Here is a 21,835-nt window from a genome sequence, read left to right as displayed (position 1 = left end):
ATAGAAATAATAAAGAAAAACCAGTCAGAATTACTAGCAATGAAGAACACAGTTAATGAAATAAAAAACTCTGTAGAAAATCTCACCAGTAGGATGGATGAGGGAGAGGACAGAATATCTAAGCTAGAAGATCAGGTGGCAGACCTAATGCAGTCCAACAAAGAGAAAGACAAACTTATAGAAAAGTATGAGTGGGAATTTCAAGATATTCGGGACACTATGAAAAGATCCAATATAAGAATTCAGGGCATAGTAGAAGGAGAAGAATTCCACTCCAGAGGCATAGTAGGCATCTTCAACAAAATCATAGAGGAAAATTTTCCCCAAATTGGGAAAGAGGTGCCAATACAGATACAGGAAGCCTTTAGAACCCCAGCCAGACAAAACCCAGAAAGAAACTCTCCTCGCCACATTATACTCAAACTTCCAAACACACAAACCAAAGACAAAATATTGAAAGCAGTTAGAGAGAAAAATCAAGTTACCTACAAAAGCAAGTCCATCAGGATTACAGCAGATTATCCACACAAACTTTTAAAGCCAGAAGGGCCTGGAGTGATATATTCCAAGTTCTGAAAGATAACAACTGTCAACCAAGGTTACTTTATCCTGCAAAGTTATCCATCCAAATAGATGGAGAAATAAAGACATTCCATGACAAAAGCAGGTTAAAGGAATATCTGAAGACAAAACCAGCTCTACAGAAAATACTTGATAGAATCCTCCATGCTGAACAAAAGGAAAAGCACACATATAAGGAACCTAGAAAAAACCAGCCATACTCAAATACCAGTTAACAGAAGAGAGCACAGGTAGAACAAGTAACACACACACACACACACAAATGGCAAACATAAATACACACCTTTCAATAATATCTCTTAATATCAACGGTCTCAATGCCCCAACGAAAAGACATAGATTTGCAGACTGGGTTAAAAAGCAGGATCCTACAATTTGTTGTCTTCAAGAAACTCACCTTTCTACAAAGGATAGACATTATCTTAGGGTGAAAGGTTGGAAGACGGTGTTTCAAGCAAATGGGCCTAGAAAACAAGCAGGGGTTGCTATCCTAATATCAGACAGGGTGGACTTTAGTCCGAAGTTAGTCAAAAAAGATAAGGAAGGTCACTTTATATTGATTAAGGGCACACTACAACAGGAGGACATTACAATCCTAAACATATATGCACCTAACATGGGGGCTCCCAAATTCGTCAAACAAACACTATTAGAACTAAGGTCACAGATAACACCAAACACGGTGGTGGTGGGTGACTTTAACACCCCACTCTCATCAATTGACAGGTCATCCAGGGAAAGAATAAACAGAGAGGCATCTGGACTAAATGAGGTCATAGAAGGAATGGACCTAACAGATATATACAGGACATTTCATCCAAAGGCTGCAGAATATACATTCTTTTCAGCAGCACATGGAACATTCTCTAAAATAGACCATATATTAGGACACAAAGCAAATCTTAACAAATTCAGGAAAATTGAAATAATTCCTTGCATTCTATCTGACCACAATGGAATTAAACTACAAATCAGTAGCAAGAAAGGCTATAGAGCATACACAAAATCATGGAAACTAAACAATACACTACTAAATGATGAGTGGGTCAATGAAGAAATCAAAAAGGAAATCAAAAAATTTATAGAGTCAAATGATAATGAGAACACAACATACCAAAATCTCTGGGACACAATGAAGGCAGTTCTAAGAGGTAAATTTATAGCCTTAAGTGCCTATATTAAGAAATTAGAAAGGTCGCAAGTAAATGACCTAATGCTTCGCCTTAAAGCCTTGGAAAAAGAAGAACAAGGCAAACCAAAAAGTAGTAGACGGGAAGAAATAATAAAGATTAGGGCAGAAATTAATGAAATAGAAACAAAAAGAACAATCCAAAGAATTAATGAAACAAAGAGTTGCTTCTTTGAAAGGATAAACAAGATTGATAAACCCTTAGCAAATCTGACCAAAAGAAAGAGAGAAGAGACACAAATTAATAAAATCAGAGATGAACAAGGTAACATCACAACAGATTCCAGAGAAATTCAAAAAATTATAGGGACATACTATAAAAGCATATACTCCACAAAGTATGAAAATCTGAAAGAAATGGATGATTTCCTTGATCTATATGACCTACCTAAATTAAATCAAAATGAGATTAATCACTTAAATAGACCTATAACAAACATGGAGATCCGAACAGTTATCAATAATCTCCCAACTAAAAAAAGCCCAGGCCCGGATGGATTCACTGCTGAATTTTACCAGACTTTTAAGGAAGAGCTAACACCATTGCTTCTTAAGCTTTTCCAGGAAATAGAAAAAGAAGGAATCCTACCAAACTCCTTCTATGAGGCCAGCATCACCCTGATACCAAAACCAGGCAAAGATAGAACAAAAAAAGAAAATTACAGACCAATTTCCCTCATGAACATAGATGCAAAAATTCTCAACAAAATATTGGCAAACAGAATACAAGAGTATATCAAAAAGATCATTCACCCTGACCAAGTAGGCTTTATCCCAGAGATGCAGGGATGGTTCAACATACGCAAATCTATAAATGTAATACATTACATAAATGGGTTGAAGGACAAAAATCACATGATCATCTCATTAGATGCAGAGAAAGCATTTGACAAAATCCAACATCCCTTCATGATAAAAGTCCTACAGAGACTGGGAATAGAAGGAACATATCTCAATATAATAAAGGCTATTTATGACAAGCCTACAGCCAACATATTACTAAATGGGGAAAAACTGGAAGCTTTTCCACTAAAATCAGGAACAAGACAAGGGTGTCCACTGTCTCCACTTCTATTTAATATAGTTTTGGAAGTCTTAGCCATAGCAATAAGGCAAGAGACACACATAAAAGGGATACAAATTGGAAAGGAAGAAATCAAGTTATCATTATTTGCAGATGACATGATTCTATACATAAAGGACCCTAAAGACTCTACTAGCAAGCTGTTAGAGCTGATCAAAACCTACAGCAATGTAGCAGGATACAAAATAAATACACAGAAATCAGTAGCCTTCGTATATGCTAACAACAAACACACAGAGGATGAAATCAGAGAATCACTCCCATTCACAATTGCATCAAAAAAAATAAAATACCTTGGAATAAACCTAACTAAGGAAGTAAAGAATCTATACAATGAGAACTTTAAGACACTCAAGCGAGAAATTGCAGAAGACACTAGAAAGTGGAGAAACATCCCTTGTTCCTGGCTTGGAAGAATCAATATCGTGAAAATGGCAATCTTACCTAAAGCAATCTACACATTTAATGCAATCCCTATCAAAATTCCAAAGGCTTTCTTCATGGAAATAGAAAAAACAATCCAAAAATTCATTTGGAATCATAAAAAACCTCGAATATCTAAAATAATACTGAGCAACAAAAAAGAGGCTGGTGGTATCACCATACCTGATTTTAACCTATACTACAGAGCCATAGTAACAAAAACAGCATGGTACTGGCACAAAAACAGACATGTAGATCAGTGGAACAGAATAGAGGACCCAGATGTAAGCCCAAGTAGCTATAGCCACCTGATATTCGATAAAAATGCCAAAAATACTCATTGGAGAAGAGACAGCCTCTTCAGCAAATGGTGTTTTGAAAACTGGATAAATATCTGCAGAAGGATGAAAATAGATTCTTCTCTCTCGCCATGCACAAGAATTAAGTCCAAATGGATTAAAGACCTTAACATCAGACCGGAAACTTTGAAACTGCTAGAGGAAAAAGTAGGGGAAACCCTTCAACATATTGGTCTTGGCAAAGACTTTCTGAATACAACCCCAATTGCTCAGGCAATAAAACCACAGATTAACCACTGGGACCTAATGAAATTACAAAGATTTTGCACCGCAAAGACACAGTGAAAAAAGCAAAGAGGCAACCTACAGAATGGGAAAAAATCTTCGCCAGCTATATATCTGATAGAGGATTAATATCTAGGATATACAAAGAACTCAAAAAGTTAACTAATAAGGAATCAAACAGGCCAATCAAAAAATGGGCTATGGAGCTAAATAGAGAGTTCTCAAAGGAAGAAATACGAATGGCATATAAGCACCTAAAAAAATGTTCTACGTCACTAGTCATCAGGGAAATGCAGATTAAAACTACATTGAGATTCCATCTCACTCCTGTCAGATTGGCCACCATCATGAAAACAAATGATCATAAATGTTGGCGGGGATGTGGAAAAAAAGGAACCCTTCTGCACTGCTGGTGGGAATGCAATCTGGTCCAGCCATTGTGGAAAACAGTGTGGAGGTTCCTAAAGCAGCTAGAGATTGATCTACCATATGACCCAGCTATAGCACTCCTAGGCATATATCCAAAGGACTCATCTCATTTCCTTAGAAGTACATGCTCAACCATGTTTATTGCTGCTCAATTTATAATAGCTGGGAAATGGAACCAGCCTAGATGTCCCTCAACAGATGAGTGGATAATGAAGATGTGGTACATTTATACAATGGAGTTCTACTCAGCGGTAAAGAAAAATGAAATTATGAAATTTGCAGAAAAATGGATGGACCTGGAAAGTATTATACTAAGTCAGGTAACCCAGGCCCAGAAAGCCAAGCGCCACATGTTCTCCCTCATATGGGGATCCTAGCTACAGATGACTGGGCTTCTGTGTGAGAATGAAAATACTTAGTAGCAGAGGCCAGTAAGTTGAAAAGGAGACATAAAGGGTGGAGAAAGGAAGGGAGGAGGATACTTAATAGGTTGATATTGTATATATGTAATTACAATGATTGTAATGGGGAGGTAATATGATTGAGAATGGAATTTCAAACGGGAAAGTGTGGGGGTGGGGAGGAAGGGAATTACCATGGGATATATTTTATAATCATGGAAAATGTTAATAAAAATTTAAAAAAAAAAAAATCCTTGGGCTGGAGATATTGCTTAGCCATTAAAACACTCGCCTACAAAGCCAAAGGACCCAGATTTGATTCCCAGGACCCATGTAGGCCAAATGCACAAGGTGTTGCATGCATTTGGGGTTCATTTGCAGCAGCTGGAGGTCCTGGAACACACATTCTTGTTCTCTTTCTTTTTCTGTCTTTCTCACTCTAAAATAAAATAAAGTAAGCTTAAAAAGAAATCCTCTGGCATGTCTAATAAACACAGGACCTACCATGTCATGATTTCTTACCACAGTGACACTACACAGTAAACAACTAAATTTGGTGCTTGTGACAGATTATAGTGGGCCTTTTGTCCCACATTCACAGACTTGCAGTTCCACCATGGTCTACCTGATCTGATCGGATCTGGCCTAGGGGGATATGCTCTAGGGTGCTACCAGGGCCTTCTGGGCATGGTTCCCAGAGTTCAGGGCAATACCCATCTGACAGAGTTTTTTTTAAGATTGACTGGAGTAGAGATCAAAGCCAGCAGCACAAGTAAATTCCTGTCTTTGCTTACTTTATACCTCCCAACAATTCATTGGCCAGAGCAAGGTACATGTCCAAGTCCAACATCAGCGGGACAGAGGTTCTAGATCAAGAGAGACTCAAGAATGTAATCTTAGCTGGGCATGGTGGCACACACCTTTAATCCCAGCGCTCGGGAGGCAGAGGTAGGAGGATCACCATGAGTTCAAGGCCACCCTGAGATTACATAGTGAATTCCTGGTCAGCCTGGACTAGAGTGAAACCCTACCTCGAAAAACCAAAAAAAAAAAAAAAAAAAAAAAATGTAATCTCAATGGCATCCAAAAATAAGTTATTAAATAAATATAACAGTTATGAAAATGTGGTTTGGGGATACTGGGAAGATTTGGATGTGAATTGAGTATTAGGTGGTAATCAAGAATTCTATAAAAAGTTAAAAAACAAAAAAGGCTGGAGAGATGGCTTAGCAGTTAAGAATCTTGCCTGCAAAGCCAAAGGATTCCGGTTCAACTCTCCAGGATCCACATAATCCAGATGTGCAAGGGGTCGCCTGCATCTGGAGTTTATTTGCAGTGGCTGAAGGCCCTGGCTTGCCCATTCTCATTTTCTCTCTCTCTCTCTCTCAAATAAATAAAGTAAAAAAAATTAATTTAAAAAAGAATTCTATTAGCTTTGCTAATTTAGCATGCAGACTGCTTTCTCAATTCTCTGGTCTTTGTTCCATCCATCACACCTAGGACAGTAGCCCCTCTCTCCACTTTTTTTTAAATGAATGCTTTTATTATCTTTTTGGTTTTTTTTAATTTTTTGTTGTTGTTGTTGCTGTTGTTTGTTTGTTTGTTTTTTTAACTTGACAGCGAATGACAGAGAGAAAGAGGCAGATAGAGAGAGAGAGAATGGGTGCATCAGGGCCTCCAGCCACTGCAAGTGACCTCCAGATGTGTGTGTTCCCCCTTGTGCATCTGGCTAACATGGGTCCTGAGGAATCAAGCCTCAAATCAGGGTCCTTAGGCTTCACAGGCAAGCACTTAACCGCTAAACCATCTCTCCAGCCCTCTCTCCACTTTTAAATCATAAAGCTTACCAAGCTAGTTCTTTCCTAGAATGTTCTGCATTTATATGATTGTACCCTGTGACTCCATTTAATGTGTTCCTCTTTCCCCTGGATTCCTTTAAATTGGGTGCTCAGTTAAAAATATGTACTTGTGGGCTGGAGAGATGGCTTAGCAGTTAAGCGCTTGCCTGTGAAGCCTAAGGACCCCGGTTCGAGGCTCTGTTCCCCAGGTCCCATGTTAGCCAGATGCACAAGGGGGCGCACGCATCTGGAGTTCGTTTGCAGAGGCTGGAAGCCCTGGCGCGCCCATTCTCTCTCTCTCCCTCTATCTGTCTTTCTCTCTGTGTCTGTCGCTCTCAAATAAATAAATAAATAAATAAATAAATAAATAATAAAAAAATGTGTACTTGTGCACTGTCCTATAGCTGTGGTGAGCTTTCTGTGTGAGACACTGAGGCTGTGCAAGCCCTTCTCTCAGGTCAGGTCTAGGCTAGGCTGCAGAAAACAGTAAGAATGGGAGCCCTGTGCAGTCTGTAGCCGTCGAAAGTAGCTTCTTTAACAAGAGCTTAGGCTCCTCTCTGGAAAGCTCATGTTCACTTGCCTTAGGTGATCCATGTCATGCCCCAGGGGTAGGCTCCCTTCGACTCACAGGAGATGGCCATTTGGTGAACAAAGAGTCCTGGTACTGCCTAGGAATGGTTCTCTTAGCTTGAATGCAGTGGGTCTGTGGTCTGTAGTTCATGGACACTGTGGAGAACATGATCCCACTCTGGGATATGGTCTGTCCATCTGTAGCACAGCTGACCTCACCAAGGAAGGTCAAGCCCCAGCTGCTTCCAACCCCATATGACTGCTCTCAATTCTTATCATTCCTTGAGCAGAGAACTGCAGGTGATTTTTTTTTTTTTTAGGTAGAGTCTCACCCTAGCTGAGGATGACCTTGAACTCACTCTAGTCCAAGGCTGGTCTCAAACTCATGGTAATACTTCTACCTCTGCCTCCTGAGTGCTGGGATTAAAGGCACCCAGCTTGGTGGTGAATTTCTTAAAACCAGACTCAGGAGCCCCAAATTGTCTCAGGGTGACCTTGAACTCATAGCAATCCTACTACCTCTGCCTCCCAAGTGCTGAGATTAAAGGTGTGAGCCACCACACCCAGGCTTTTTAAAATATTTTTTATTGACAACTTTGAATTTATGATTTTTGAGGTGGGCTACGTCCCTGGTGGGCAGTATATGATTTATACAAATGCACATGGCAATCTGGCCTGTCCTGCTTGGAGTCAGATGCAGGCCTCCTCATGAAGAAGAAGGATGAGGCGCCTCATAGCCTCTTGGGGCTGCAGCTAATAAGTTGGAAAGGAAATCTTGCCTTGAGGGCTTTGTGTTCCCTGGCTCATGGTTTCTGCAAGGACCTGCTCTGTTTGTGTTGAAGACCTGGCCATCCTAGAGCAGCCATCTTACCTTACTCTGATGTCCTTTGGCAGCTGTCCCTTGACAGGGAGCTCATTGACTTTGGCAGCTACGTGGTGGGTGAGACCACATCCCAGATCATCACACTGACCAACGTTGGAGGCCTGGGCACCAAGTTCAAATTTCTCCTGGCTTCTGAGTCCTATGATATGAATGAATCCCAGTCCGACATGAAACTAGTGAGTGCACTACCAGCTCTTGATCAACAGCCATGGCTGCCAGAGGTCCCTGCAGTTTTGCTCAACCAAGAACAGGGCATGGGTCCTCCCAGCCCTGCATACAATCTCATATGTTTACAAGTAGACGAGGAGCTAAAACTGTCAGCAGGTGAGGGGAAGGGAATGTGAGTACAGCCTCACATCAGTGAGAGCAAAAAAGCTAGCTCTCACAGGGAGGATGTGTATAGCCTGACCTCAAAAGCAGTAGGAGGATGCTGCTGTCCCTGTCTCAAGAATTCCTAAAGGGGGAGCTCCAGTCAGACAGCTTCATGGGAGACCCCATGGCTGCACTTATATTGATTCCCAAAGCATGAAAGGAGCCTTTGTCTTCTCAAAATAGGGCCTACAGTAAATTATAGAAACCTTGGGTTGTCCTGAGGGTCCCACTAAAGAAATCAACTCTCGGGCTGGAAAGATGATTTAGCGTTTACGGCACTTACCTGCGAAGCCTAAGGACCCAGATTCAATTCTCCAGTACCCATGTAAGCCAGATGCACAAGGTGGCACATGTGTCTGGAGTTCATTTGCAGTGGCTAGAGGTCCTGGTATGCCCATTCTCTCTCACCTGCCCAGACTCAAATAAATTAAATTTTTAAAAAATCAACTCTCATCCACTTGTAAATTGTAGGGGTCATTTGGGAAAGATAGATGTAAGAGGTCTCTGTAAAGACTGCTGAAAGGCTTTTACTCAAGGGAAGAGCAGAGCAATGGGCAGCTGTGGTACAGGCAGTGTGGACAGCAGGTTGCTGCAGCAAGAGAGTCACCAGCCGTGGTCAGAACCAGGGAATAGAGCAGGTGGAATGAGGGAGGGGTACTAGGAGCCAAGTTTACTCAGGGGAAGTGAGGACAAGTTGCCTAGGACCCCCCTGCACACGTAGGAATTCTGTCTCCAGCCAGTTGCAGAGGAGGCAGGGTCAACTCAACCCAGGCTAGAGCAGAGTCAGCCTCTTGATAAATGACCCAGCAGAGTGTGGGGGGCCAGGCTTAGCAGCTGTCAGGCAGGAGCCAAGATGGGGCATTCATGCCAGGGGCAAGGAAGAGTCAGCTTGTCCCAGATAAAGGTAGCAAAGGGTCGTCCCCACCCCGGGCAAGCTGATGCTATGCTCCCAAGACCTGGGACAGACAGAATGAGAGCCTTGGATGGCTAAGGGGATATATGGAGCCAGCAGCCCTGGGACCAGATACAGTGATGACTTCTCTTGGGCCTGCCCAGTGGCAAAGGTATCTGGGATGTTGAATGGGAAAAAGGATAGTGAAGATACTGAGTTCCCTTTCAGAGCAGCCTCTTCACCTATGAGGATAAAAGCATCTATGACAAGGTCATTCCCAGTTTCTCTGAGCAACAGATTGAGGGCAACGACTCCTCCCCAGTAGACAACCAGAGCCAGAAGGAATCTGAGAAACCATATGGTAAGGATTGAGGAGGCCTGTGGGTGGGTACCCATCCCAAGCTTCCTGCCTTGGTTCCTAAGCCAGCAGGGTCCTTGGCATCAGCAGGGTGCTGGATAAGCCAAGAATGTGTTGACGAGGGTAGAGGGATCTTTGAGAGGCCACTCTGAGCATAGCCTGCTCAGAAGTTCAGACCAGCCAGAGGAAGCAGAGGGCCAGAGTCCCAACTGGAGACTGGGGAGCCTGGGGTCTAGGTGATGAGGGGAAGGGCCAAAAGGTACAAGTGCTCATAAATGTGAAAGATATATATTCAGATATATACTGGTTATGGAGTGGATTGAAATTCTATTCATGTTGAAACTAACAGAAGATTGAGAGAAACCCCAGCTTTCAACCATCAGACAAACTGGCCACATGGTACGGGTGGATGTGAGGGCATTCTGAGGGCCTAGAAGGCTCTGCTCATGTGATGGAGAACCTGCAGATGCTGGCTTTAAGAAATCCACCAGGAGCTGGGTGTGGCGGCACAAGCCTTCAATCCCAGCACTCGGAAGGCAGAGGTAGGACAATCACAGTGAGTTCAAGGCCAACCTGAGACTACATGGTGAATTCCAGGTCAGCCTGAGCCAGAGTGAGACCCTACCTCAAAAAAAAAAAAAGAAAAGAAAAGAAAAGAAAAGAAAAGAAAAGAAAAGAAAAGAAAAGAAAAGAAAAGAAAAGAAAAGAAAAGAAACCACCAGGCTTCATGGCTGAGGAGGGTGTTTGTTTCACACCAGTGGTTCAGAAGTGCAGATGACACATGAGGGCAGTTTGAAGAATTCTTTATTTATTTATTTATTTATTTATTTTGTTGTTGTTGTTTTTTTCAAGGCAGAGTCTCACTCTAGCCCAGGCTAAACTGGAACTCACACTGTAGTCCCAGGTTGGCCTCAACCTTACAGCGATCCTCCTACTTCTGCCTCCCAAGTGCTAGGATTAAAGGCATGTGCCACCATGTCTGGAAGTTTAAAGAATTCTTAGCAATCTTGCACTACACCTCACTAAGTAAACCCAATTTAATTCCCCAGTACCCACATAGGCCAGATGCACAAGGTGACACATGAGTCTGGAGTTCATTTGCAGTGGCTGGAGGCCCTGGCATGCCCACTCTATCTGCCTCTTTCTCTGTCTCTGTCTCTGTCTCTCAAATAAATAAATAAACTATTTTTTAAATCCCAATGGTAAGCAAAATGCTCCAACAAGGACCTGGCCCTCACTCTAATATAGCCTGCTTTCCACCTTATGACACTGTTTTGAATTGTTTTCATAGTTTTCATGCTTTATTAATACTTTTCCACTTTAAGATTTTCTTTTTAAATTTTTTTAAATGTTTACTTATTTATTTATTTGAAAGAAGGAGAGAAAGAGGAAGATAGAGAGAGAAAATAGGTGTGCCAGGGCCTTTGGCTGCTACAAACCAACTCCAGATGATAAGCCCCCTTGTGCATCTGGCTTATATGAGTCCTGGGGAATTGAACCTGGGTCCTTTGGCTTTGCAGACAAATGCCTTCACTGCTAAGCCATCTCTCCAGCTCCACTTTAAGATTTTCAAACTTGCCAGGCATGGTGGTGCATGCCTTTAATCCCAGTACTTGGGAGGCTGAGGTAAGGGGATCCCTGTGAATTTGAGGACAATCTAGAGCTACAGAGTGAGTTGCAGGTCAGCCTGGGCTAGAGTGAGACCCTACCTTGACAAAAAAAAAAAAAAAAAAAAGATTTCCCAACTTACCATTGTTCAGGTGCCTGTGCCCTTTTAGTCTTTTTTTTTTTTTTAACCTGTCCCAAGGTTATAAAAACAAGGGACACAGCTTGAGAGATGGCTCAGCACTTAAGGCACTTGCCTGAAAAACATGGGACATAACTTTTGTGTTTAGGACAGTGGTCTACCTCAAATAACTTTTATGTTCAGCACAAAGCGAGGCTCAGTTTCATCTGTGGAATAGCCTCTTGTTCTTGATACCTACATTGGCACAGGTATTTGGTTATTACCTGTGCCAATAATCCATTGACTGACTGACTGAGGGTGTACTTCTGGCTCTCTCCTGATTAGTTGGACCATCGGTCGGTCCTACACACTTTTGGTACCTGTCATTCACCCTTTTAAATAGTTGGATAGTTTAGGTTATTTGCATTTTAAAAAATTATGAGGTGCTGTCTGCTTTAGCAGGGCCATTACTTTTATTTTTGTTAGTAATCACAATAGGACCTTGCATTATTAATAGATTAGTTGCTTTTATTAGCTAATGCATTAATACAGTACAGCTTATGGTTTTAATTAAACTCCACTCACTTAACTCAATTGGGATCCAAGATTGGCTCCTCATGGTACAAAGAGAGGGGGGAATGAAAGACCCAGAAACTAAATTAATGCCATGAAGGGATTCAGTAAGGTGCTGCCCTGGCTGGGCCTAACTTTCAGGTTTTCCATTTAGGCAGAAGGCAACCGCCCTGACATATGGTTAGGGAAGATGCCCACCCAAAGGACAGAGTCACCCCTTAGCCTAGACATGCCCAGGACATGCCTGAGGCCTGTCCATTCTGCTCTTTCTGCCCCAGCCAATCACAATGAAGACTACCTCATCTGCCTGGGGTTCCCCTAGCTCCCACCTCTGCCCTGCCCCCAACCTTGGCCGCTGAAATCCCAAGCCAATCAGAAAATACCTTTTAAATCAACCAATCATGTACCCATCCTCTTCTTCTATGTTCAAATCCCAATAAAAACCCTCCCCTCCCCCTACTCGGGGCCCTTGTATGGAACCACTGTGTTGGTGAAGTCAAGGGACCGAGCTTAAGCCTGAATATTTAAAAAAATGCTCCTTGTCCTTGCATAAAAAAAAAATTATGAGGGCTGGAGAAGTGGCTTAGTGGTTAAGTGCTTGCCTGTGAAGCCTAAGGACCCTGGTTCGAGGCTCGATTCCCCAGGACCCACATAAGCCAGATACACAAGGGGTACACACATCTGGAGTTCGTTTGTAATGGCTGGAGGCCCTGGCGCACCCATTCTCTCTCTCTCTCTCTCTCTCTCTCTCTTTCTTTCTCTCTTGCTCACTCTCACTCTCAAGTAAATAAATAAAGCAAAAATATATATAAATTTTTATGAGAAAAGAGATTTTGCATGGGTGTGATTGGCATAGTCTCAAATCTATCAATTTGGGGAAGATTGACACCTTAGCATATTTAGTGTTCAGCCTGTAAGAATGGCATATCAAAATAGGAGGATTGCTGTGAGTTCAAGGCCAGCCAGGGACTACAGGGTGAGTTCCAGGACAGTCTGGGCTAGAGTGAGACCCTACCTCAGCCCCACCCCCCAAAAAAATAGATGGTATATTTCCCCATTAACTAATTATCAGTAATGCCTAGGAGTTTAACATGAAAAAGTCTTATGCAGCCTGGCATGTGGCCACACACCTTTAAGCCTAGCACTAGGGAAGCAGAAGTAGGAGGATTGCCATGAGTTTGAGGCCAGCCTGAGACTACATAGTGACTTCCAGATCAGCTTGGACTAGAGTGAGACCCTACTTTGAAAAGCCAAAGGGGAAAAAAAAAGTCTTACACATTTTTGGTTTCTCTAATCTGACAATCCTTGACTTTTCCAGAGTGGTTTTAGAAATATTTAGGTTTGCTTCTACCCTCTTATTTGTCTTTCAGAGGAAGAGAGTACAACAGACAGCCCTGTGACGGTAGTTCCCAGTGAGGAGCATCCAGAGATCACGCTAGGGGAGGTCAGCCTGCCGGCCCTGCTGAACCTTGGCTTCCTTCAGCCCGGAGGCAGCCCACAGCTCTCCAGCCCTAGCCGCATCCTTTTCAGTCACTAACTATACCCTCAGGGAACCCTTCCATCTAGCCAGAACCAGGCTGGACAAGCAGCCTCCAGGCACCTGTTGTCTGAGCCAGCACTAAGTCAGCCTCGCTCCATGCCAGGGCTGGGCAGGACTAGCACAGCAGGGCCATTTTTCTTGGGCATGGGGCACCTGGTGAGGACACTGCCAGTGGGCCCTCCTTGGCTAGAGGATAGTGAGTGTTTGCACAAGCTGGAGGGGAGGATGTAGTGAAAGGTCCAGGCTGCCTTCACACTCTCCCCTCAGCTGGGACCCCACAACAGTAAACACTCAAGGACAGAGCCAGCCTCAGAACTAGCTCCTGTGTGTGACCAAGGGCTATCACAAGGGTCAGTGGAATGCACCTTTATAAAGAACCTCGAGGGCTGGAGAGATGGCTTAGCGGTTAAGTGCTTGCCTGTGAAGCCTAAGTTCCCCGGTTCGAGGCTCGATTCCTCAGGACCCATGTTAGCCAGATGCACAAGGGGGCACACGCATCTGGAATTCGTCTGCAGTGGCTGGAAGCCCTGGTGCGCCCATTCTCTCTCCCTCGCTTGCTTGCTCTCTCTCTCTCTCTCTCTCTCTCTCTCTCTCTCTCTCTCTGCCTCTTTCTCTGTCTTTCGCTCTCAAATAAATAAATAAAAATAAACCAAAAAAAAATTAAAAAAAGAACCATGACACCTACCTGCTGACCCCATGGTACCCTTCTTCTTGTGCAGGTGTCAGATGGGGAAATTGGCCCATTCAGTTCCATCAAAGTGCCCATCATCTTCACCCCAGTCATCCCAGGAGAGGTCCAGGCCAAGTTCAAAGTCATGTTCAAGAATTCACAGTGTCCAACAGTGAGTATCCCTGCTGCCACTTGATGTTTATTGTCCCTGGGCACTGGGAGGATCCTTCTGCTACACAGCCACATCAGGCAGCTACAATTGCCATGAGATTACCACTAATTGGTGGCACAGATGGTTGGCATCTTAATTAATACACACACATATGCACATGAGTGCATACATATCCACACAGAGCCTGCCCTTCCTTTCTTCCTTACTTCCTCCTTCCTCCTTTCCCCTTTTTCTATTTTTTGTTTTTGTTTTATGTTTTTTGAGGTAGGGTCTCACTCTAGCCCAGGCTGACCTGGAATTCACTATGTAGTCTCGGGGTGGCCTCAAACTCACAGTGATCCTCCTACCTCAGCCTCCCAAGTGGCAGAATTAAAGGCATGAGCCACCACACCCCGCTCTCTATTTTTTAAATATTTTATTTATCTACTTGTAACTATGTGTGTATCTATTTGTAAACTATATGTAAGCAGAAAGAGGCATAGAGAGAGAATGGGAGTGCCAGGACAGCCAGTTTCTGCAAGGGAACTCCAGATGCATGCACCAACTTGTGCATCTGGCTTTACATGGGAACTAGGGGATCAAACTCTGGTCATTAGGCTTTGTAGACAAGTGCCTTAACCGCTGAACCATCTCTCCATCTCCTCTCTTTGTTTTTACAGTGCTGGGCATCAAACTCAAAGCCTTACACAAGCACTCTACCATTGAACTCCACCCCCAACCATAGCCTTTACTCTTTTTTAAAATGTTTTTTTTTTAAGATTTTTATTTATTTATTTGAGAGTGACAGAGAGAGAAAGAGGCAGATAGAGAGCGAGAGAGAGAATGGGCCTCCAGCCACTGCAAATGAACTCCAGACGCATGCACCCCCTTGTGCATCTGGCTAACGTGGGTCCTGGGGAATCAAGCCTCGAACCGGGGTCCTTAGGCTTCACAGGCAAGCACTTAACTGCTACGCCAGCTCTCCAGCCCCCCTTTACTCTGTCTTAACAAATATTTTATTTTGTTCCTCGAAAAAAAAAATATATATATATTATTTTTATTTATTTGACAGAGAGAGAGAGAGAATGGGTGTGCCAGGGCTTCCAGCCACTGCAAACAAACCCCAGACATATGCACCACCTTGTGCATCTGGCTAATGTGGATCCTGGGGAATCAAATCTGGTCCTTTGGCTTTGCAAGCAAATACCTTAACCGCTAAGCCATCCCTCCAACCCCATAGCCTTTACATATATGTGTGTGTGTGTGTGTGTGTGTGTGTGTGTGTGTGTGTGTGTGTGTATCCTTTACTCTTAATTGCTAGAATTTTCTTTCTTGATTTCTAAGGGGTTAAATTTTTAATTTTTAAAACTTTATTTATTTATTTATAACCAGAGAGAGAGGAGACAGAGAGAGAGAATGAACACACGAGGGCCTCTAGCCACAGCAAACGAACTCCAGATGCATGTGCCCCTTGTGCATCTGGCTTACATGGGTCCTGGGGAATCAAGCCTGGGTCCTTTGGCTTTGCAGACAAATGCCTTAACCACTAAGCCATTTCTCCAGCCCAAATTTTTACTTTTTAGTTATATATTATAACTTTATTAAAATATGATCAGGGAATATAAGTGCTGGGGAAATGTGAATTTTTCAGGGTGATGTTGTGTTGAAGTGGACAGCACTACAGCCCAAAGGATACCTTGGGCAAATCCAGCCTGCCAAGTGTGAATGACCTCTAATATGGTCATTTACAGAGGGATGGTGACTCAGGCAAGCCACTACATCAAAGACCCACCACCCTAATCATAGTTTCCTTTTACCTATGGCAACAGGCAGTGGAGATTGGTGAGCAAGCAGCAGGGAGTGATGATAACATCCATCCCCAGGCAACCTTCTTTCTTCCTGCTCATTGGCAGGAAGAAATGCTAAATATCAGCATTCATTATCCCTTCTATGTCTTTATGAGAGAGGGAATTGGCACTGTAGGGCCTCAGCCACTGCAATTGAATCAAATTCCAGACACATGTGTCACCTTGTGCACGCATACCACCTTGAGCTTGTGTCACCTTGTGCATCTGGTTTACAGGGGATCTGGAGAGTCACATGGATCCTTAAACGTTTCAAGCAAGCACCTTAACTGCTAAGATATCTATCAAACCCTAACCCATCTATGTGATACTTAGCTTGCATATGTTCTTGCCCCAGTGCTTGCCAGGGTCTCTAGTCTGTCATCTTGTAGTTCTTGCCCAAAACAGAGACAGTCATGTCAGGACGTCAGACCTGGAAAGCCAGACTTCCTGCAATGACCTTTTAAAAAAAAGTTTAAGAATTGTCTGCAAAGCCTAAAGACCCAGGTTTGATTCCCCAGGACCCACATAGAGCCAGATGCACAAGGTGGCGCATGTGTCTGGAATTCATTTGCGTGGCTGGAAGCCCTGGTGCACCCATTCACTCTCTTTCTCACTCTACCTCTTTCCCTCTCTGAAATAAATACAAATAAAATATTTTTTAATTTTTTATTTGTATTTATTTATTTGAGAGCAACAGAGAGAGATGTAGAGAGAGAGAATGGTCACATCAGGGCCTCCAGCCACTAAAAAGGAACTCCAGATGCATGCGCCAACTTGTGCACATGGCTTACACACGTCTTGGAGAATCCAGCCTCGTCAAACTGAAAACTATATTTTTAAGATATATCTTGTCTCTGGTTACAATGAAAAATTAAATTATTTTGGGGGCTGTAGAGATGCCTTAGCAGTTAAATGCTTCCCTGTGAAACCTAAGGACCCTGGTTCTACGAGGCTCAATTTCCCAGGATCCACATTAGCCAGATGCACAAAGGGGAGCATGCCTCTGGAGTTTGTTTGCAGTGGCTGGAGGCCTGGGGAGCCCATTCTCTCCCTGTCTGTCGCTCTCAAATAAATAAATAAATAAATAAATAAATAAATAAATAAATAAATGGAATGTAATTTTCTGGGTGTGGTGATTTATGCTTTTTTGTTGTTGTTGTCGTTTTCCAAAGTTGGGTCTTGCACTAGCCCAGGCTGACCTGGAATTCACTATGTACTGGGGGGGGGGTCCTCAAACTCACAGAAGTCCTCCTACTTCTGCCTGCCTAGTGCTGGGATTAAAAGCACCAAAGCGCCACCACACCCAGCTGATTCATGCTTTTTTCATGCACTCAATAGGCTGAGGTAGGAGGATCACCATTTCAAAGACAATCTAAGGGGCTGGAGAGATGGCTTAGCGGTTAAGCGCTTGCCTGTGAAGCCTAAGGACCCCGGTTCGAGGCTCGGTCCGTTAGCCAGATGCACAAGGGGGCGCACGCGCCCATTCTCTCTCTCTCCCTCTGTGTCTGTCGCTCTCAAATAAATAAATAATAAATAAAATAAAATAAAAATTAAAAAAAAAAAACAAAAAACAAAGACAACCTAAGGTCTGGAGAGATGCCTCATTGGTTAAGGCGCTTGTCTGTGAAGCCTAAGAAGGCATGTTCATATCAGTGACACAAGCATGCAATGTTACACATTCACACAAGGGGGCGCACAGGTCTGTAGTTCATATTCTCTCTCCCTGTCCCCCTCCCTCCCTCCCTCCCTCTCTCTCTCTCTCTCTCTCTCAAAATAAAAATAAAAATAAAAATAAAAATAATGACAGCCTGGGTTATAGTGAATTTCAGGTCAGCCTGAGCTAGAGTGCTTCAAAAAACAATGTGATTGCCGGGCGTGGTAGCACTCGCCTTTAATCCTAGCACACTCAGGAGGCAGAAGTAGGAGGATCACCATGAGTTCGATGGTCACCCTGAGAATAGAGAGTGAATTCCAGGTCAGCCTGGGCTAGAGGGAGACCCTTCCTCAAACAAATAATAACAATTCATATGAAAATTCATATGAAAAAAGTGTCTTGGTACCAACATGTGATATTGCCATACTATGTATGTCCATAATCAATTTAAAAAAAATTTAAGCATCTTTGGAGCTGTAGAGATTGCTCAGCAGTTGAAGACTCTTGCTGTAAAATCTGAAAGCCTGATGACCCTGGTTCAGTTTCCCAGTAGCCTTATAAAGCCAGATGCACAAAGTGATACAGGCATCTAGAATTCCTTTGCAGTGGCAAGAGGCCCTGGCATACCCATACTGACTGTCTTTCTGTCTGCCTCTTTCTCCCTATCTCTCTCTCAAACAAATAAATAAATAACTTTAAGCTGAGTGTGGTGGCACACTCTTTTTATTTTTTATTTTATTTTTTTTAAGTTTACAAACATTTTTTAAATTTTTATTAGCATTTCCCATGATTATAGAAAAATATCCCATGGTAATTCCCTACCTCCTCCCCCCCCCCCAACACTTTCCCCTTTGAAATCCCATTCTCCATCATATTACCTTCCCATCTCAATCATTGTACTTACATATATACAATATCAATGTATTAAATACCCTCCTCCCTTCCTTTCTCTTCCCTTTATGTCTCCTTTTTAACTTACTGGGTGGCACACTCTTTTAATCCCAGCACTTGGGAGGCAGAAGTAGGATGATTACTGTGAGTTCAAGGTTAGCCTGAGACTACAAATAAATAAATAATCTTTGGGGAGTTAGAAGATGGCTTAGCAATTAAAGGCATTTACAGAGCCTGTCACCGAGCCTGGGGTTTAATTCCCCAGCCACCCACCTGAAAGCTGGGCAAAAAAAGTCATGCAAGTGTCTGGCATTTATTTGCAGCAACAAGAGACCCTGGCATGCCCATACATGCGAATATTTTTTTAATCTTTACTTAACATCAGTAAACAAGTTTATTTTCAGGATTTCTCTCCTCCCATTCCTTTCATGACATCTATCTTGTCTTGTGTTTATATTTTGTGGTTCGGGATGATGAGTGTCAGATAGAGCTTTACTGGTTGGTACATGAAGGCTTACTTGCCTCTTCAATTTGAGTTGTCCCTTTCATTAGAACCAAATACCCTTTTCCCCCCTCACTCCATACTCATCTTGTTTGTTCTAGGTTTTATTATTGTTGCTATTTGGCCTTTTGTTGTTGTTGGGTTTTTTGGTTTGTTTGTTTGTTTTTTGGTTTTCTGAGGTAGGGTCTCAGTCTATCTCAGGCTGACCTGGAAGTCACTCTGTAATCTCAGGGTGGCCTCGAACTCATGGTGATCCTCCTATCTCTGCCTCCTGAATGCTGGGATTAAAGATGTACGCCACCACACCCGGCACTATTTTGATTTTTTTTTTTTTTTTTGAGACAGGGTCCATTATGTAGCACAGACTGACCTTGAACTTGAGATCCTCCTTCCTCAGCCTCTGAAATGCTTGATTATAGGCATGTGCCAACACACCCAGCTCATAGTCATCCTTTGACTTTTTTTTCACTCTATTTGCATGTGTGAGTGTGCTCCTGTTTGTCTCGCATGTGCATATGCCAAGGTCTCCTGCTGCTCAAATTCCAAATGCATGCACTTTTGCATCCAGCTTTATGTGGGTTCTGGAAAGTGAACCCAGACTGGCAACCACCTTTTAACTGCTGAGACATCCCCCTACCACAGTCATTCTTTATAAAAAAGAAAGAAAAAAAACAGGTGTGGTAGCGCACACCTTTAATCCCAGCACTCAGGGGGCAGGAGTACAAGGATTGATGTGAGTTTGAAGCCAGCCTGAGACTACAGAGTGAACTCCAGGTCAACCTGGACTAGAGGACGACCCTGCCTTGAAAAACCCAAAGAAAAAACAACTTTCAAGGCTGGGAAGTTGGCTCAGCAGGTAAGAATACTTGTTACGTAAGCATGAGTGCCTAAGACCACCTGAATTTGATTCCCTAGTACCCACATAAAAGTTGGGGGTAGGACTGGAGAGATGGCTTAGTGGTTAAGGTGCTTGCCTGCAAAGCCAAAGGACCCAGATTCGACTCCCCAGGATCCACGTTAGCTGGATGCACACGGTGGCACACACATCTGGAGTTCATTCCCAGTGGCTGGAGGCCCTGGCATGCCCATTCACTCTCTCTCTTGCTCGCTCCCTGCCTATTTCTGTATCTCTCTCCCTCCCTCTCTCTCTCTCTCAAGTAAATAAATAAAAATTAAATAGTTTTTACAAAAAGTTGGGGGTATCCATGCATGCTGTAATCTCAGGCTGGCCTTGAACTCACGGCAATCCTCCTACCTCTGCCTCCCCAGTGCTGGGATTAAAGGTGTGTGCCACCACACCCAGCTAACTCTGTCTTTTTTCAACAGCCAGGTTTTGTCTGTCAACCCAGACTAATAGCCTCCCTTTCCTGGGAGAACTCAGTAAACTCACAAAACCAAAAATTGCCTTGTTTGGTATTATTTCTTCCATGGTAACTTATTTTTTTACTTTATTTATTTATTTATTTGACAGAGAAAGAGAGAGAGAGAGAGAGAGAATGGGCATGCCAGGTCCTTCAGCCACTGCAAATAAACTCCAGACGCTCGCACCCCCTTGTGCATCCAGCTAACGTGGGTCCTTGGGAATCAAACCAGGGTCCTTTGACTTTGCAGGCAAATGCCTTAACCGCTAAGCCATTCCTTGAGCCCCTTCCATGGTAACTTATGTTTGTTTACTTTATAATGCTATTTTCTATTTTTCAGCTTTCTTGTTTTTACTGGACTGATCAAGCCTGGCCTATCCTATTTTTCTCTTTGTTACTTGGAATATAGTGGGGGTGGGGGACTGTTGTTCTTTTCTTTTTTTTCTTTGTTTTATTGTTATGTTTTTCTAGGCTGACTTGAAACTCAGTATGTAGCCCAGGCTAGCCTAAAACTCACAGCAATCCCCCTACCTCAGCCTGATATTGGGCTGGAATAAAGATATAAAAAGTAGCTTTTGCGGGGCTGGAGGGATGGCTTAGCAGTTAAGGCATTTGCCTGCAAAGCCAAAGAACCCAGGTTCAATTCCCCAGGTCCCATGTAAGCCTGATGCACATGGGGCACATGCATCTGGAGTTCCTTTGCAGTGGCTGGAGGTCCTGGTGTGCCCATTCTCTCTCTCTCAAATAAATAAATAAATAAATAATATATATTTTTTTTTACTTTTATTTATTTATTTGAGAGCAACAAACAGAAAGAAAGAGGTGGAGAGAGAGAGAGAATGGGAGCGCCAGGGCCTCCAGCCACTGCAAACGAACTCCAGACACGTGCGCCCACTTGTGCATCTGGCTAACATGGGTCCTGAGAAATCGAGCCTCGAACCAGGGTCCTTAGTCTTCACAGGCAAGTGCTTAACCACTAGACCATCTCTCCAGCCATATATATATATATATATTTAAAAGTAACTTTTTGGGCCAGGCGTGGATGTCGCATACCTTTAATCCCAGCACTCGGGAGGCAGAGGTAGGAGAATCACCGTGAGTTCGAAGCCTGGGCTAGAGTGAAACCCTACCTCAAAAAAAAAAAGTAGCTTTTTGGGACTGGAGAAATGGCTCACTGGTTATAAATAAATAATAATATGAAAATGCCACAAAACTCCAATCATGTCTTGTTCACTGGTCTTCCAGTACTTGTAATACAGTAAAAGTCAAACCAGGAAATTTGGCTGACCTGTGTCACACTCACTGGCTTTGCCTG

At 43.1% G+C, this 21,835-nt stretch overlaps 1 protein-coding gene across 1 annotated transcript in view; it reads left to right on the top strand.

The window, feature by feature from the left end:
* The window catches only part of Cfap74 (cilia and flagella associated protein 74), a 78,317-nt gene that overhangs the window by 32,804 nt on the left and 23,678 nt on the right, over positions 1-21,835 (top strand). The window contains exons 17-20 of the mRNA XM_045150701.1: positions 7,995-8,159; positions 9,476-9,608; positions 13,275-13,348; positions 14,164-14,286. Coding sequence (XP_045006636.1) covers positions 7,995-8,159; positions 9,476-9,608; positions 13,275-13,348; positions 14,164-14,286 — 495 coding nt within the window. The remainder of the gene's footprint in view (positions 1-7,994; positions 8,160-9,475; positions 9,609-13,274; positions 13,349-14,163; positions 14,287-21,835) is intronic.

This window comes from Jaculus jaculus, chromosome 5, assembly GCF_020740685.1.
Source record: "Jaculus jaculus isolate mJacJac1 chromosome 5, mJacJac1.mat.Y.cur, whole genome shotgun sequence".
NCBI lineage: Eukaryota > Metazoa > Chordata > Mammalia > Rodentia > Dipodidae > Jaculus > Jaculus jaculus.
The sequence above is the reverse complement of the archived record's forward strand: the minus strand, read 5'-3'. Positions and strand labels throughout refer to the sequence as shown.